Genomic DNA, 17,212 nt, shown 5'->3' with positions numbered 1-17,212 from the left:
CAGGCTACTCCCAGGAATGAGTTTGTAATGGGTTTGTTGGAAGGTAAGAGTTTATTAAATATATGAATGTAAGCTGTGCCAGTTGCTCTCCAGGCCAGAGAACAGTCCTTGATCCTTTGTGTTTAATATTTTTGATGTAGCCAGAGTATCTGGGAACGAATGATTGCATTGGAGTAGGTTGCCCATGGGGATGGGCGTCTCCAGTCGCCCTGGGGAGGGACTACCACTGGGGAAAGGAAGGGAGGGACAGGAAAAAGATCTAATTTCCTTGCTAAGTCACACCAATTTCTTGGTTCATCACTCCTGGAAATGTTGGTTTGGGCTATTATCCACTCATGGAAGAGAAAGAGAATCTTTCCTTCATCTTCCCATTTTTGTTTTCAGCCTGCTTACAAAGATCTTATCTGCAAATAAACAAATGCAGAGCAACTAAAGCACTGTGCTTTGTTTCATAGCTAGTCCTCATTAGCAGAAGAATTTTATTTAATCTTCTTGCCAGATGGATTCCCTGTGATTAGGGATCACTTAACTATTGCATCAGTTTTTGTTAAAAGTAATTTGTGAAAGAGAAAATATTTTTCATGTAAGCAATTTGTATTTCCACTAGACCATGGATGATAATAACAATTCTCTTACATATTTGAACTCAAAATATACAAAATCTTCAGAAAAGGCCATTCTTAATTTTAGGAGAGCATACTGTGCAGGAGATACAGTTTTCTTGAGAGTGTGGTAAAGAAGACAGTTGAGATATTTTATTAAATTACCTTTCTCACAATGAGGCCCATAAAATCCATCAGGACATTCACAGACATGTCTTTCGTTGCAAACTCCTCCATTTCTGCATCCTCCTGGACATTCCGCTTCATAAAATATAACAACAATCTTAATTAAAATGTTATATACTTCAGCTGCCAGCTAGATCTCAGTAGGATTAATACATTTCTTTGACATAAGAGTCAAAATTTTTGCTGGCAGACAAACACTGAAGAAATGGGAATTCAACTAAGATTTCTTCAAGATAAATTAGTTTTTCTTTTAGTTTATCAATAGATGTTCCATCACATGTTCCCATGGGTGCTGCACTTGTTGGTGGACTCTGCATTTTCATCTCTCTATTGCTCGATAAGTGCATGAGCAATGTGGATGCTCTGCTCAATCCAGTACTTTATTTTCTGTGTGGAAGTGAGCAGGCAGCTTAGTCCAGAACTTGCATGTCTGGTTAGACCTACCCTCAGTGTGCAGGACCAGTTTCGATTTCTGCAGCCTGAAGTAGACATCACTGCAACTTGCATTGCATTAATTACCACATCTGTTACCACTGAGGTGACAATGATGAAATCTGTGTTCACATGAAAGAGTGAGCATCAAGGCTAAATGGAAGAAGGCCAGAAAGGAAGATGAAAGCAGTCCTGCACAACAGTTCTACATCATCATCAGCTCTCATTCATATCTCAATTATTGATCAAATACATAAAAGCATTTGGCAACACCGGCAGGATTATACAAGGATGAGAGATACTTCTGGGTGCCACCACTATCCTCAAAACACCAGAGTCCATCAAACAAGAAGGCAAACTAAATAAAGCCTTGTGGAATACCATCAAAAAGGGCTGCTGGGTAGAAAAACAATTACCCAAAAATGCCTTCCCAGATCCCTCACGGAGAATAAGGCAGGCAGGAGAGACTGCTTATTCCCATTAGAAAAACGCAACATCAATAGGGATCAGTGGTAGGCACAACCTCCTCATCTTGATGCTCTGTTGTGTGACATTCCAAGTGAGAAGGTTCAAAACCTCTAAAGTAAAATTATATGCCTTAAAAGTAAAGCTGTTTGCAGCCATAGTAATTGTAGTAAAGGATTTTTGGTCCTACTGTGTTCTAACACTGTATTGTAGGACTTTTTCTGGAAATACTTCTCTCTTTGTAATCAAATGCAGAGCTGCTATTCATTACCAAAAAATGCATGCTTAAATGTATACCATTTCAAGCAGAAAAATAGGAAAACATATACTTTTTCCTTGTGACCACCTCTTAGCCACAACAAATCCTCTATTATCCACAAAATTGCTCCCTTGCTCTCCTCACTTCCTTGGCTGGGACCTTTTTATATGGCCAAGAATAACTGGAAACAGTGGCTAGGGCCCTGACAGGAGCTCTTCACCATGTATGATATCTTTCAGAGGAAGGAAACTCACACCTACTCTAACACTAACCACTAAAGACATTCTTATCCTTCTCAGCATCTGTCCTAAAACACTGCTGTTTCCACCTTACTACACAGGGCAGGAATGGGAGTTATTCCAGTATGGGCTGGAAGAGACTATGTGAGAAAGCTCCTCCTTGGCATGTCTCTAAAGTTTGGGAAATCTTCCTTCTGTCTCTGAGCTGGCTCCATGAACAAAGAACTGGGACAATAATCAACCCCAGGTTTCTTGAGAGGTCCTATGATGCAATACTGCTAAATTGTTAGATATTACAGCTCTTGTAAAAATGGTAACAACAAATAATGACACAGAAATGACAACTTGGATGACTGCTATGACTAAACTGAATTTGGAGCCCTTCCTCTTTAAGCCACTATTTTCCAAACTACAGACCTGTAACTCTGCTTTCCCTATGAGAATACCCCAATGTTATTTCCAAAATTTTTTAAGTTCAGTATCTTTGAGTTGAACTGAAAATAAAAAGAGAGGAAAAGTTTTATGTTGTATTTACACCAGACACGCAACTTCATACATGAGATCTGATTGGTTTTGTGCATTTAAAGACTCCATTTTTCTTTCTGTATCGCTGCCCATTTCTTCTCCCCCTCCTCCACTTTCCCTGGGCTAATTGGCAGCAGCAAGGCTTCAAAGGGGACAAGCAGCTTTGCTATTTGGGCATAGTGAGGTTTCAAAGAATAAACAGCTCTGGCTCCCGCTGCTCACTCTTTGAAGCCACACTACAGCCAATTATCTCAGAGAAAGTAGTGCAGAGAAGAAAATGTGGGACCGTGAATGAAGATTTAATAGGGGAAGGAAAAAATCATGTTCTTTGTACATCAGCCCTGTCATGAGTTAATTTGATACAATTGCACATGATATGGGATAATTATCTTGTCTTGGACACTGATTTTTCAATTTCCATAGCCTCAGCCCAAAGTGATAATTATAGTTGTTTGTGGTCTATCAAATTAATTCAGAAAGTCTTATTACATAGTGGTTATGGTTCATAGATTACTTGATTGAACAAGCGCTCTCCTTTCCAAGCAGAAACTGCAAAAACTTCTTGGCTTTTCTCCTATCAGCATGTCTTATGTGTGTTTACTGCTTGATAACTGGAAGTACTGAACACCAGCTTCCACCTTTTTACCTGTATCAAAAGCCAAGAGGTTGCACCTGAGCTACAGAGAAGGTAAAGCCAAGTTTTGCAGAAATTTTCTGATTTAAGATTTTTGCAATCAGTTTGGATGTGCAAGTTTGAGATTTAGGGAACTAATGACACCAAGCTGGAACTGAGGCACTGACAGCATTAATTGTCCCGAGTGTCCCCACTATAGTTCCCAGGAGGTCAGCTCCCCAGATGATGTGCCATTTCTGGAAAAGTTAACCTCAGCCTGCTTTCACAGAACTAGCTCTCCTCCAAGCACCTTGAAGTGTTTGCTAGTAGGGGCTTTTCATATGGTACATCTCTATCAATGTCTTTAATTAACATCCTACTGATGTTAATGTGATGAGCAGTGAACAGCAGGAGGGAGAAATGTCTCCAACCCAGCGTGCTAGGGGAGTTCTGTAAGAAAAGGCTCAGTAAACACGTAGTAAATGATCAGCTAAGAGCATACAGAGCCAGAAAGCCTGGAATTCACCATGATTGCTTCACATTGTGTGACTGCTTTACTTCCATCCTCTCTAGCTCTTATCCTAAATGAAACATAAGACAGTTAGGTGACCTGATCTAACAGCATTCCAGCATGTTTTCTTCAGTGTTACCTTGTTGACAGGTTTTAAAGAAGATGGCGTTTTGAGGGGTCTGGAGAATAATATTGCCTTCTGAATTCATTATGATCACGTTCACTTCAAATGCAGCGACCCCATCTTGTTTTCCAAGGCAAGGAAATCCAACCTGAACAACTAAAAGGATAATAATACCAATAACACTTATATTTACGTGCACATATACACATACATACAAAAGCATACATTGCAATACTAAAAAAAAAAAACAAGTTATAGATGTATCTAAGCTTTGGAGGAATGCCATTGGTGAAACACAGAACCCTTTATTCAGAGGCTCTAGGATTAGAAGGAAAGCAGGACAGGAGCAGAGCTTATGTTCATTTGCTGAAATAACCCCAAGAGTCTATAGCACAGACAGTGATTTTAACATAACCATACTTTTCTTGCAGATGAGGAAATTAATCATGTGAAGGTATCTAAGGATATATCAAAACATGCTGGAAGCCTACTCTAAATTTTCTGAGTTGAACTGTTCACTTCTGAGTCTAAATTTTCTGCACTGTCACATGACTTCTGTAAAAACATATATTTAGGGGGAAATTTACTTTAGGTAAGTTTTTCTCTTTTGGATATTGCAATTATTACCTAAATGAGATACTGAGCTAACCAAAACTTACTCCATAAAGTGCTGACAAATGGTACAGTTGATACGTATGATCATGCGTGCAGTTTTTAACAAGAAGACATAGACACCTCACTCTGACAGAACTAGTTAAGCATAGTGACATTTGGACATTACTTTTCCAGGAAAAGTATTCAAACACTTTTGAAATACAAAGAGTTTAAACAACTAATTAAGGCCAGTAAATCTGGTGTATTTTAATGATGAAGTAAGCCAAATACCTCAGAACTATGGAATTCTCTGTTGTGATTGTCACAAGAGATCTTAAATAATCTTCAGATGAAATGATTTTATCTCTTTTCTTCAAAATTGGCTCCTCTTAGCTGCCTGATAAGTCAAATCCAACTAATAGAAATTGTTTATTCCTTCTTCTAAAGCTGATCTGAGATTTCCTAATAAAATACAGAGCTAAAAGCCCTACACTTGGCTTGTTTTAGATTGCTTGTTATAAAAATTTTGCAAGCCATAATTTGGTAATTTTTGTTATTTGGTGCCTTGGTAAAATACAGAATAATTTATTGCTAAAACACATTCTGCCTCTGGTAAGTCCTACAAATAAAAAGGTGCCTTGCAGTTCTCATTCTAAAGTAATTACATAGTCAAAGGGCTTTTGCACCAACCTTTGCAAAGACCAAAACCATGTAACCAGGTGGCAAGAAGGAAACACAGTTTATTATTTAAAAAATACATTTTAAATGCTGTAAACTTCTCTAAACTGTAGTAACCTTCTCATAGCATAAGTGCAGGAAATCAGTGCTTGGATTAGGATGTGTTTTATTTGAACAAATTGCAATGGGGAGAAAAATGTGGCAGACTGTTAATGACAGCACTACAGCTGTATCTAAATTTCATTGAATTGGTAGCAACCCCTGAACTCCCCTGAGATCTGGCTGTGGTTTAAATGCCTAGGGAAAAACCCAGCAATGCATCACTAGAGTCCAAGGCCACAGATCATAAACCTTTTATTCCAGCACTGCCCACTCCGGAATTTTTGGACTTAATCATGTGTCTGAACATGCACACAGATATGCAGTAAAGGACCCTCCTGTAGGCAAAAACCACCTGGATCCTGGCTGAAGTCTGTGGTGGTTCAGAATTGAAATAAAGCCCCTAAGCTCTTCCTGAATCTTTGCATTTTTATGCCTGTTTGAGTAATGCCAAGCAGCCACCAACAGCACCACAGTCAAAACAAAGCACAGAGGGAAGTCCCTTGCATTTCTTGTTTGCATCAGAAAACATGGCCATGAGTTCCCGTGGCCCACCACAGTGTTGAGCAGGGCCACAGTGGGGCAAACCTCAGCTCTGGCCCCTGCTTCCCTAATTCAGGATGCAGTCTACATTTGTCCATCACTGGCTAGAAACAAGGAGAGGGAATCACAGATATGGACCTCTTTCTGTTAACCATCCTCCCAAAGCCAGGCCAGAAAACAGCCTCTCCTGCACATATATATTTCTGTATCCTCTGGAGCACTTGTATCCAGGGCTGCAGAGCATATGGCTCTAATAGGGACAAGGAAAGTTTAACAAATTTGAAAACTAACCTAAGGAAACCTAGTGACTTAAACCTAATTTAATTTTAGGTAGTAATTAGAATGCTCTCCTAGGATGCAGAGAATGCAGGTTTAATACCTTTTGTCTGGGAGGTTATGCCTTTTCCCTCTGCTTAGGAAACTGAAGTTCTCTAAATTCTTCAGTAGAAGCAGGCTGAGAGTAACTCCTGGATGTCTGCAAGCCCTTCAAGTTAGCAAGAAATTACCTCGCCCACTAAGCAAATGTGCCAAGGCCAACAACAAAAACCACCTTTAGTCTCCACTGGACTGCTTAAGGGACATCTCTGAATGACCAATCCCAACAGAAGCAGGCATGAAAGGTCTGGAGAGGAGTGGGAGCCCATACACAGTCCTGCAGCCCAGTGCCACTGTACCAGCATGGCAGACAAGGGCAGAGATGGTGTTGCACTCTGAGGAGACACTGATTTCTGCTGCTGAGCTTGGAGAGATTTTCAACCTGTTTGGATGCTCACCATCTATATTTTAAGGTCTCAAAACCAGCAGTGGGCAGGGAGAGAAGGTCTCCTGAGGCTGACTGGTGGGCTGTGGGGGCTGCATGAAAAGCATGAAGCAGCGCTGTGCCAGCAACCTGCTCACACCAGCCTGCACCAGCACTGCTCTGCCTGGGTCACACAGGGACAGCAGGGGCCAGCTCAGGCCACTCAGGGGGACAGATCTACCTCAGTCACAGGCCACTACATTGCTTCTGGGCACACACCTATAGCTGTGTTTACCCCTCTGAGTGTGGTGTTCAAGATGTTAATCACTGCCACAAAATGACTCACTTTGTTTTCAACTCGCCACCCTCAGATTGAAACACTGGACCTTCCTAAGCTTTTCCCTGCAGTCAGAAATGAGCAGCCAGCTGCTTCTCACTGAGCAGGTATCCACAATCCTCCCAAATATCTTTTGCACAAGCTGAGCAGTCTTAGCTCTTTAAGCTCCCTGAAAAGCATCTCCAGTCTTCTTAACATCTTACCATGTGTTTAGGTGTAGCAATATCATGTTGTGAGCACTGAATCAGCTACAAATTCTGGGACTTGGCAATGGGTTTTCAATAAGTCTAAGGAACCTAGGTGATTTAAATTTCAGTTAAATCCAAGGAGAATTTGGTAACTCATCTCAGGATGTACCAAATTAGAGAAGGCTAAGAGAAGGACAAGGCTGCATCCAATGAGAAGCAATTGAGTAGGCTGTGACTCTTTTAAAGTCTGGCAAAGAGAAGAAAAATCAGGGGATACATAATAGATGTATAAAAAATCATGGATAGGATGAACAGGATAGATTGACTATTGTCTCTACCAGTGCAAGGACCAGTGCCCATCAGATAAAGCTGTTGTAGTCAGATTTGAAACAACAGGAGTGGGATCTTCATGCAATGGATGGCAGTGAACTCCTTGCCAAGGTGATTGGAGACAACAGAAGATGATATGGACTCAAGGACAGCCTGGAAAAGTACTAAAGAGAGGGATCTATAACCATATGGGCTTACAAAGTAGACAGATCACTTAAGACACAGGAAATCATGCTGAAATAGTAAAAGCTGAGAGGCTAAATGGAAGTATCACATGTGCTTGTCCTCCTTTTGCTCTTCCACAGGTCTTCTTATGGCCACCATTGGCCATAAGACAAATACAGGCTATAGAGGCCCTACAGCAATAAAGCCGTTCGTATGCCTTATATGGAGACAAATATCTTCAAAGAAGTTTCAAGAGTCCACTTGATTTTTATAAAACCACTGGGTTCAATTACCTCTGAATAAGGTATCTGTTAATCCTCATTCTTGTTTCCCATGCTCATGCTTACTATAGTTGGTCTTCCTCTTTTATTTCTCCTTAACTCTCTGTAAGGGCAATTAATTTCCTTTGGAGTAAAACACTTTTTCAAAAAATACCATAATTGCTGATTTGTCACTAAATACAAGCTTGTGGTTGAATTTCTTATGACATCTGTATGTATAGAAAAATTCTGTGGTAATGCAGTAGATCCAGGCAAAGTAGACTAGATTTGCCAACTCTGTTTTGCCAACATTTAAATTATACCAATAACTACAAAGTAGCAAACAATCACTACCTTGATAGAGTGTATTTACTTAGGACAAAATTAATTTTGGCCAGCTAACAGGGAGCATAAAAAGCCCACCATCGCAGTAGTGTCTCACCAATAACAGTGTACATGCTTCAAATATTGTATGGGTACTGAGCACTAGAACACCAAACAGGACTGAAATACTGCTTATATATACACCCAGTGCAGTGGTGCCCTGCACATGATCCATGTAAGGGAACACCATGGACATGTCCCTATTAGTCCTGGAACTGAGGTACCAGTGCTGCCAACAGGACAAGTCCTTTTTGTCTTTAATAAGTTCTCCCATCATGATGGTAAACAGACATTCTGCTGCAGCTGTGAGCTCTCATCTCTGCCTTCCCTGCACTTTTAGATTAAGTTTTCCTAAACACAGTCAGAAAGGAGTAATTTTAGTCTACCCTTTCTAGATAGTTAAAAATAAAGGGAGAAACTAGGTTATATTAGAGAATGCTGAGTGCAGCAGAGTGCTTTTCACAAATCTCACCTGCATTATATGGAGATGTAAATAATGCTTAAAAAGAACTTGGCCTCTATGACATTTAGGTTGCTTTTAAATATCTTTATTTGACATTCATTGGGCTTGGAACCAATTCAATTGCAGCAGTTGTAGCACAAATATCATACCATCTTTCACCCAAATCTATTTTCAATACCACTCCTTCAATCCACACTGAATAGAGAGACCAATCATTCATGCTAAATTCCAGGCGTCATGGCAAAAAGCTGTATTGAAACATTACTTCAATGTCAATCTACCACAAGCTGAAAATGGAGAATATTATACACAGACTTTCAGAATTTATCGACTGAAAAAGAGAGCAGGAATAAAGACTCATCAGAGATGAAAACTTGTATATTTTCAGTCCAATCCTCCTGTTTTATTACTCTTTTTTTCCCCCACATTTATCCCATAGGTTGGCTAAGGCAATTTAGGAAACAATAATCACTAAGACACTGCTGTCATCAAGATACACATTTCTGCCTTCCTACCAGAGGCTACCATGTATGAACCCTGAAACAGATCACATAAACTGTTATTCATCCCCTTCAGAGCTAACTGGATTCAATAATCTTTCATGGAAAGCTTTTTTACTCAAATCAGCTCACTACACACCATGGTATTTCTGGAGCATTTGCATTGGCTTGGGCTCGGTCTCTGCTGTGGAGTTGTAAATTCCAGTGAAGGATTAGGAATGCACAACTAAGGGATAAACAATAAATGATACTATCCTAAACTAGAACTTGTGTCTTTGAGCCGAATGCCTGATGACCCCAAAATGAAAGCAGAATATCCACAAACTGCAAATTCTGAGAAACAGAATAATTTGATAACTTTTCCAATAGTGATCAAAGAATTTGTTTTCCAAAAGTTGTACAACTAAGTAATAGCATTTGTGAATTTTATGCAACAATTTTGCACAAGTTTCTGTGATTTACCCACACATAAAATCTTCATGTGTCTTGACTCAGACGAAATATGCTGCTGTACTTACTCAAGGCAATTACAAACAGTTCAGTGCCAAGCACTGTGGCAAGCATTGCTTTAGGCAATAAACTTCAGAACTACAGTTCATAATGAAATATTTAGACTTTACTGGCTGTAGAATATATTTTACAGAAACAAAATTTATAATATCAACAGTACAAACCTGATGCTTTATGAGGAATTGTTCCAAGCAGCGGGATATTTATAGTTGGATCAGCCATTATGCCTTTATCCAAAGAGTGCAAAGACAGGAATTCATAGTAGTACTCAGCCTACAACAAAATAAATTAAAAATTTGTATTTATTTTAATTGTATTCACAGAAGCAAACTATTGAACACATAAACTATAGCAGAACTACTACACTTTTCATTATGCCATTTACTGGATTAGTTTCTATAATTTCTTTGAGTGCTTCTTCATCTAAACATAATTTTCAGAAATTTCCTCTTATTTCGTAGATTGCAAGTGACAATACACAGTAATCAACATGCAGCATATCAGCAAGGAAAATGTCATGCATATAGTGGACAAATACATAGTTTTACAGAGAAGATGCTTTTTACAACCTACATCATTCTGGCAGACAGCAAAAATACCTGAATGCTAAGCTCATTTTTAAAGCTGTTTTTTGGGCAGAATCCTCCTGCCCAAACTGGTCAGTTCCCTCCTGGAACTGACTGGTGAGCCTGGATGACCTTCCTGTATTGTAAGTGCAGTTTAAAGGGCATGGGCACATACAAGTGCGGCATGAGATTATCCAGGCTTGCTCTTGGTTGGTCTGCACAGCTCATTGCCTTGGGCAAACAGTGCCAGGCAGTGAGCAGCCACGCTGCTGGGGCACCACAACAGGACACATATCTTGTTTACAGCTCTGACACTGCCTTGTTCAACCCCACTCCATTACCTTGTTCCAGGAGTGGAGCTGAGAGCTCTCCTACCAAGCTGGCTTCATGTCACTCATTAACTGCAACAACAATGACCTGTTTTGGCGATCCCTAGAAAGTGTTGGAATGATTTAAAAACTACTTTCCACTACCTTAATCCTTCCCCCAGTAAGCACCTGCACTGTGGCACAGATTGCAGGCTCTGGTACTCTTGTCCACGGGAGCCTGGCCTCTCTGTTGGGTCATCTGTTCAAGAATTATTCACATTTGATGCAAAGTGCCATCATGTGTCTGCAGTGTGGCTGTACACACCACATACAGCTGAGATGTATGCACCTTAGCCAGTCACTAGAGGCTTACACTACTGTCAGTAGCACAACTGCTGGTGTGCAGAGCAAGTGGAAATGAAACTTTTATGTTAAATTGTGGTATCTCATTTACCATGAAGCCTACAAGGGATTACAGGTAATTCTATCTGCTGGTCTCAGGTAAGTGCTTGAGAACCTTAGCATGGGCACTGGCAAAAATGTGTTTCCATCTGCTCACTGACAGCAGATGGTATTGTTCTGTCTACTTTTTAGATAAAACAGTGCAGCAGAGAGATTAAAGCCAAAACTTGGGCTAGTAAATGATAGCTTGCTTATGTCTGTAAGATGTTTGTCCATATCCTTAGCCAGAACAAGGTCCTTTTTCTCCTGTAATACCCTGGTTCCCTAGTACAAGAAGCACTGATGACACCAGAAAAGCACTTATGACCTGGATAGAATGGTTGTTATGAAATTCCTTATCAGCCCTGGCAGGACATCCACTTGCTCTGTAGGGACAGTAAGGACACCCCACAACAGAGAGGAGATGGCATGAGGGGCTGCACTCTACATGGACAATTTTCAGAGGGTGTTGTGTAGGCACAGAGGACTTGCAAAACAATAGGGCAGGAAAAAATGAAAGGTTTTAAGTAGGGGTTAAACACATGGAGTAAATGTGTGAGGGAGACAGGACGTGGAGTGAAACAGTAAGACCAGAGATGAAAAATGAAGTCTGGGGTAATGTTCAAAATGCTGCTTTTAATTAAAAACATTTTTCTTCCAATACAACATACCATGCCAAAATATGAAAAAAGGCCATAAAGTCAGATTGTGAACATTTTTGTTTTCAAATAAAACTTTGTTCAGAAAAATAATTGTATGTCTCCACACATCTATAGAATAGTGCAATGAGTGAGTCAAGGCTCCACTGTCTGTTTCTCATTGGTTAGCTTTGATGTTTGGTCATATCTAAACCAGGTCATAATGAGTTATGACCTGGGATATTAAAACATTATGTTCTTACTATTCTAGTAAACAACAACTGGTAACTAGTCCAAATAGCTCCAGTCCTGTATTTCCATTCCAGACACACTGTTGTAGAAGGTCAGCTTGTGAGCCAGATTCCCAATTTGTAGGAAAAGGACTGGAATCTCATTTTCTAGAGCCAATTTTCTAGTGCCTAAGGACAAAGACAAAAAGAAAGTTCCCCATGGAAAAAGGGACCCGCTGCTGCATGAGCCACAACACTCACAGCTGCTGAAGGAAGTAATTCCTCTAAGCAGGGCAGAGGCGTAGCAGCGGTTGGTGCCTGAGGCAGGAGTCTGCTCTGATGGCACATTCAAAAGATGGGAAGAGACATTGCACAAGCAACAGGCTGCTCAGAAGAAAAGCCACACATTGCACTGTGGAGAGATAACTGCTCTCACCATTTCTCTGCAAAAGTTTGTACATCTGCTGAGTTGACAGGAACTGAACTTCTTGAAATGATAGCATCTAAGAGCTGAAACACCTCAGGTAGATCCAGCTAGCTTAACTTCAAAGTCATGTGCTGCAGAGAATGTTTGCAAATCATGTGTGCTGGATAGAGCTGGTTAAATTTTGACATTAAAGTTCTACACAAAAATCCCAGTCTACAGAGGTTGCACAGTGAAGCAGAGTAGTTTCACTCCTCAGATCTGTGAATACAAAACATGATTTGACTGCCATAAATCCTACGTATTTGGAGAAAATCTGTCTCGATACTAACCCTACATTGAGTCTCCTATATTGTCCTGCTGTAATTGGAGTTGATTGCCAACTCCAATTGCCAATTAACTTGCATTAATCATCATGACTGAAAAGCAAACAACACGCTCTCAGCAAATATTTATCATTCTCCAAACTACCATGAAATTTAGTGATGATGGTTAACTGAAGATACAGGTTTGTGCAATTAAAATACGGTCTAGTGACTACTGTAATTTATGCTGCAAGTAGTCATTGTGAGTGACCTGGTAGTGAGAACTAGATTTGCTTGGACATTGGTGACAGTAAAGGGAAAAAGTTATCATCTGTAATTCTCTTTTCCATCATACAGGCACTCTCATGGGGTTTTGGGGGGGTTCTTTTGTTGTTCTTTTTTTAAAGTTGGCCTACAAACTCTCTGGTATGTGAAGATCTAAATTTGGTAGTGAAGGTAAATCTTAGATGAACAGTGTTGTCAAGGGTGGTGAAGAAAATGGGGTTTGTATTAAATTGCTGCTCAGTGACAATTGCACACTTTGCACTGACAAAGGACTTTCAGCTTGACTTCAGGAAGCACCCAAGAAGAAGTATGCTTTGCTTCTGTGGAAAATCTTTGTTTGAGATCCTCAGAAAGGCAAGGACCCCTGCAGACCTTGTGTGGACAGTCTGGGGAGCTGGTGCTTTCAGGCAGCAGGTAGCCCCAAGCAGCTGCCCTTTAACAGTTCCCCACGTGGGTAAAGCAGAGAGAGGAAATTTCACTTTAGGCAAATAATTCGTTGGTCAGGATTAACTTTTATGGAGTTTGAATGGCTGTTTTCTATAAATCAGAGGAATTTAAAAGGTTATAAAAATAATGAAGCCCTCTAACAAGTATTGTAGAAAACATCTGTCGGCAGTTTGGTTTTAAATGATATACAGTTAAAATTCCTACAGATCTCCTTTCCTTGGTTCAAGATCTACTGCACTGAACCTCTTCTATCATTCAGATGACATGTTGTTTCTGCCTGATTTTTCTTTCATGTTTTTTCAAAGAACTCACAATAGTATGCTTTATATTTTCTTCATTTTACACAATAGACATAGAATTGTAGTACCTAAAGCAAAGCAGAGTAGCTTGAACTGTTGTATGTTATGGTTCAATAACCTAATGAAATCTACACCCTTTCTAATTAAGAAGCAAATGTATGTTAGCTTTGAAAGTAGATGTAAGAAATTAACTATATTTTCTTCTCATTATTTTAAAGAGATCAATGCTGAATGTTCTGTTATCAATTAAATGACAAATATATTTTAATGCCAATTTTCTATATTTAAAGGAAGAAACACAACAAAGAAGTTCCTTTTTATCCCAGATCCATGAATATTTCTGGCTATGCACACACTGGAAGATTCTACCCTGCATTATCCATAGCAGATGCTCACAGCTGCATATGCCATAAATAAAGTCACGAAGTGAGACAATGTATGTGTTTGTTAGGTGTTTACAGCATGGACCATTGCTTCTCCAAGATATTCACTGCATTAGGTCAGAGAAGTTGGTCTGTGCTCCAAGATGAAGCATGAAGGAAAGTGAGATAAACTCCAACAAAGATTATCTGTACCGTGCATACCAGGCTATTGAAGGAGTCTGGCAGAGTAGGAATTTGTACATATATGCGAGCATTTTGTTACTGCACTGCAGTCTAGACACTGCTGTCATGAACAACATAATGGGGCTCCCTTAGACAAGCAGATAATAAAGTGTCTGCCTACAGACTGCCCATTTTTGTGCTAGGGACAGAACCCATGAATTGGTCCTGTCACAGAGTGGGTAAACCATTTTTCACACCTCAGTGTAACACTCAGAAACTTGCTGTCAGCCTCAGAGGTAGACTTGAAATGGGAGGCATGCTCAACAACATGAAGCAGTACTGAAACCTGCTCTGAGAAAATCAGTTTACATAGAAGACAGGGTAATCTGACTGTCTTCCAGTATCAGCTGCTGAGGGTGTGGGAACGAACTGAAGCAGTAGGGTTAAAAAAACAGAGATGCACACAAAAGGAGGAATAGAGATATTTGCTGTTTCAAATAAATTAAAAAAAGGGCATTAACTAGAACTCAGAGAAATGGGAAACCTCAAAGAAAAATACATTATGTGACATTAGTAATTGGACAATGCTGTGGTGAAATGCTCACAAATCTGTAGAGCCTCTTCTATGCCTGCTTTCTTCTCATTAAGGAAATCATGGCAGATTGAAGAAAATCCATGCACAAGAGGGAAGGAAGACTTTTTAACAGTAGAGTGCATCCCTGCATGAAACTTTCAACAATAACTACTTGTGGTTTTAATGGTTTTAGAAGAATGGTATAAAACTCTGATTTTGCCAGTGGAAGATGACTAACTGGTGCTTAATGTCTCCTGGGGCATTCAGCTGTGGATGGCAGATCAGGTCCTCCAACAGAATGATTTATGAAATTGGAAAAGTGAAATTTATCGTTTGTTTTTAAAAGAAGCCTCAGATTTTGAAAGGTGACATTACAGGGTTCCAAAAATGCCTTGCACTGGGGAGATGGTCTGAAATCTTTGCAGAATACATCAGCTTTTCCTCCAAATATTGAGAAAACAATTTCTATAAAGATAAGTAATATGAAAAAATCACTGCCAAGAAGCTTGGTGAGGTCACAACATAATAGATTTAGATTATATTTGGCATTGTTTCTGGCAGTTGTCTGCTCTTTGGGAGACATGGGAAACAGGGCTCCTACTCAGTCATTTTGAGCAAATATTTTCTCTCACCAGAAGCTGAGCTCTGGAGGCACTCTAGCATTTGAAGCAGTCATTTGAAAGTAATCTCAGACTGGAAGCTGAAGGGCTTGCTAGAAAGACCGGGGTTTGAGAGGAACAGAGTTGAAAAAGAAAAATCCAAGTATACCAGCTGAGCATTAACTCTGAAAATCATCATCATGCCTAAAAAGCAGGCTCCTGAGACAGAGGGACAAATAAAAGCCTAGTACACATTCCTGTACATCATTAGCCTGCTAATGACAGTACAGTTTTGGTTTAGATCAGAGGCAACCCTTGATGCAGCAGCAACCTACAGTGGGGACAGTGGGGCTGTTCCACCAGGCTGGAGCCTTGGTGGAGCCTTTGCATTTGTGCAAAGAGATGCACAGCAACCTCCAGGTTAAGCACAAGCACGTGGAGACAAAGGCATGCAGCATGAATGGCTTTCTTAAAACAGTCACAACAAATTTACAGCTCCTCAGTGATGAAAGTCTGGGAGTTTCTCATTCCTCTCTCTTGCTTTATTTGGAAACAAAGAAAGCAAAATAGCCCAACTTCCCATATTTAGACCTTTTTTTGTTTAACACATTTTCTGTAATGCATTTTAGTACAGCTTCACTAAATTACTTTTGAAAAAAATTAAGCTGAAAGAAGACAAAATCACTAAGGTTTTGACAAATATGCAGTTAATTATGTCTCGAAAATTTCTAGCAAGGAATGCTACTTCTCTGCATGAACCAGGCCTGGTGCACAAGCTTCCTTTAAATTGTTTTCTCTCATGTCTTACAGATGAAAATTAGATAATTCTGCTTTGGGGAAGGGGAGAGAAGCAAACAGTACACCAAAAAGAGATATACCATTAAGAGTTCAGATTTAAAGTAAGTAAAACACACACAAGCCTTTGCTATCTTCAACAAAACATATTGGTCCGGTATCCTGAAAGCTATTCTCCTGAAAAGTTAATTCTTGCTCCAGCACAGCAAGGGCTAATTCATTCTTTGTTCACCCAGGAAAAGATTAGTGCTCTCTCTGGTGGACATTTAATGATCACGGACATTTAAAATGCCCACCTCCCAAAGCTAATAAAAAAGGAGAAAATTATTATTGCCCTTAGAGAAAAAAATACAAAAACCACTGTCTCATCAGGTTACTTCCTAAGAAAACAAGTCTTTGCAGGCCTGCCACTGCCACCTGCAACACTTCTATGTGGCTCTGTGTACACTGAGAAAAACCCACAGGGCTATTTTCTCTCCCTCACAGCTTGAAGAGTAAGTGAATAGCTTGGTTGGCTGATCCTGGGTGGGCACCTTTAGATTATAGTCTGTTTACAGTTTCAGGCTTTGGATAGATTTATTGATAATTAATATTTACCCTGAAAATTCTTCACAAGGAATGTAAAATAATTTCAATAAAATCTTTACAATTAGGGAAGTGATGCCACTAACAAGCATTCAGGTTAGTTATGATGGGGATCTGAACAGACACTATATTTAGTTAAGCAGAATAGTTCTAAGAGCAAAAATGTAAAGCTTAGAGATGGTGGCTCATCTGATGCAATGAGGGAAAGCTCACAGACTAAGAATAAGCTAATCCACCTCTTGAATGGTGGTAAACATGGATAATGCATACAGATTCATTTTGGCCACACTTCAAACTTCCAACCCTTTGTTCTTAAGCCTCACAGAATAGCTTTGAAGTTGAGGATAAAGCTCCTCTAGCACACCATTACTAAAGAACAACCTTCTGATTATGATCTCATGAAAGTGTAATCAATTACTTACACA

The 17,212-nt window shown here is 39.8% G+C and overlaps 1 protein-coding gene across 1 annotated transcript in view; it reads right to left on the bottom strand.

The window, feature by feature from the left end:
- WIF1 (WNT inhibitory factor 1) overlaps positions 1-17,212 on the bottom strand; it is a 38,385-nt gene that overhangs the window by 9,952 nt on the left and 11,221 nt on the right. Inside the window, exons 3-5 of the mRNA XM_058805572.1 lie at positions 9,911-10,019; positions 3,972-4,112; positions 768-863 (exon numbers count right to left, since the gene is read on the bottom strand). Coding sequence (XP_058661555.1) covers positions 768-863; positions 3,972-4,112; positions 9,911-10,019 — 346 coding nt within the window. The remainder of the gene's footprint in view (positions 1-767; positions 864-3,971; positions 4,113-9,910; positions 10,020-17,212) is intronic.

The sequence above is a fragment of the Ammospiza caudacuta genome, chromosome 5 (genome assembly GCF_027887145.1).
Source record: "Ammospiza caudacuta isolate bAmmCau1 chromosome 5, bAmmCau1.pri, whole genome shotgun sequence".
NCBI classification, from domain to species: domain Eukaryota; kingdom Metazoa; phylum Chordata; class Aves; order Passeriformes; family Passerellidae; genus Ammospiza; species Ammospiza caudacuta.
The sequence above is the reverse complement of the archived record's forward strand: the minus strand, read 5'-3'. Positions and strand labels throughout refer to the sequence as shown.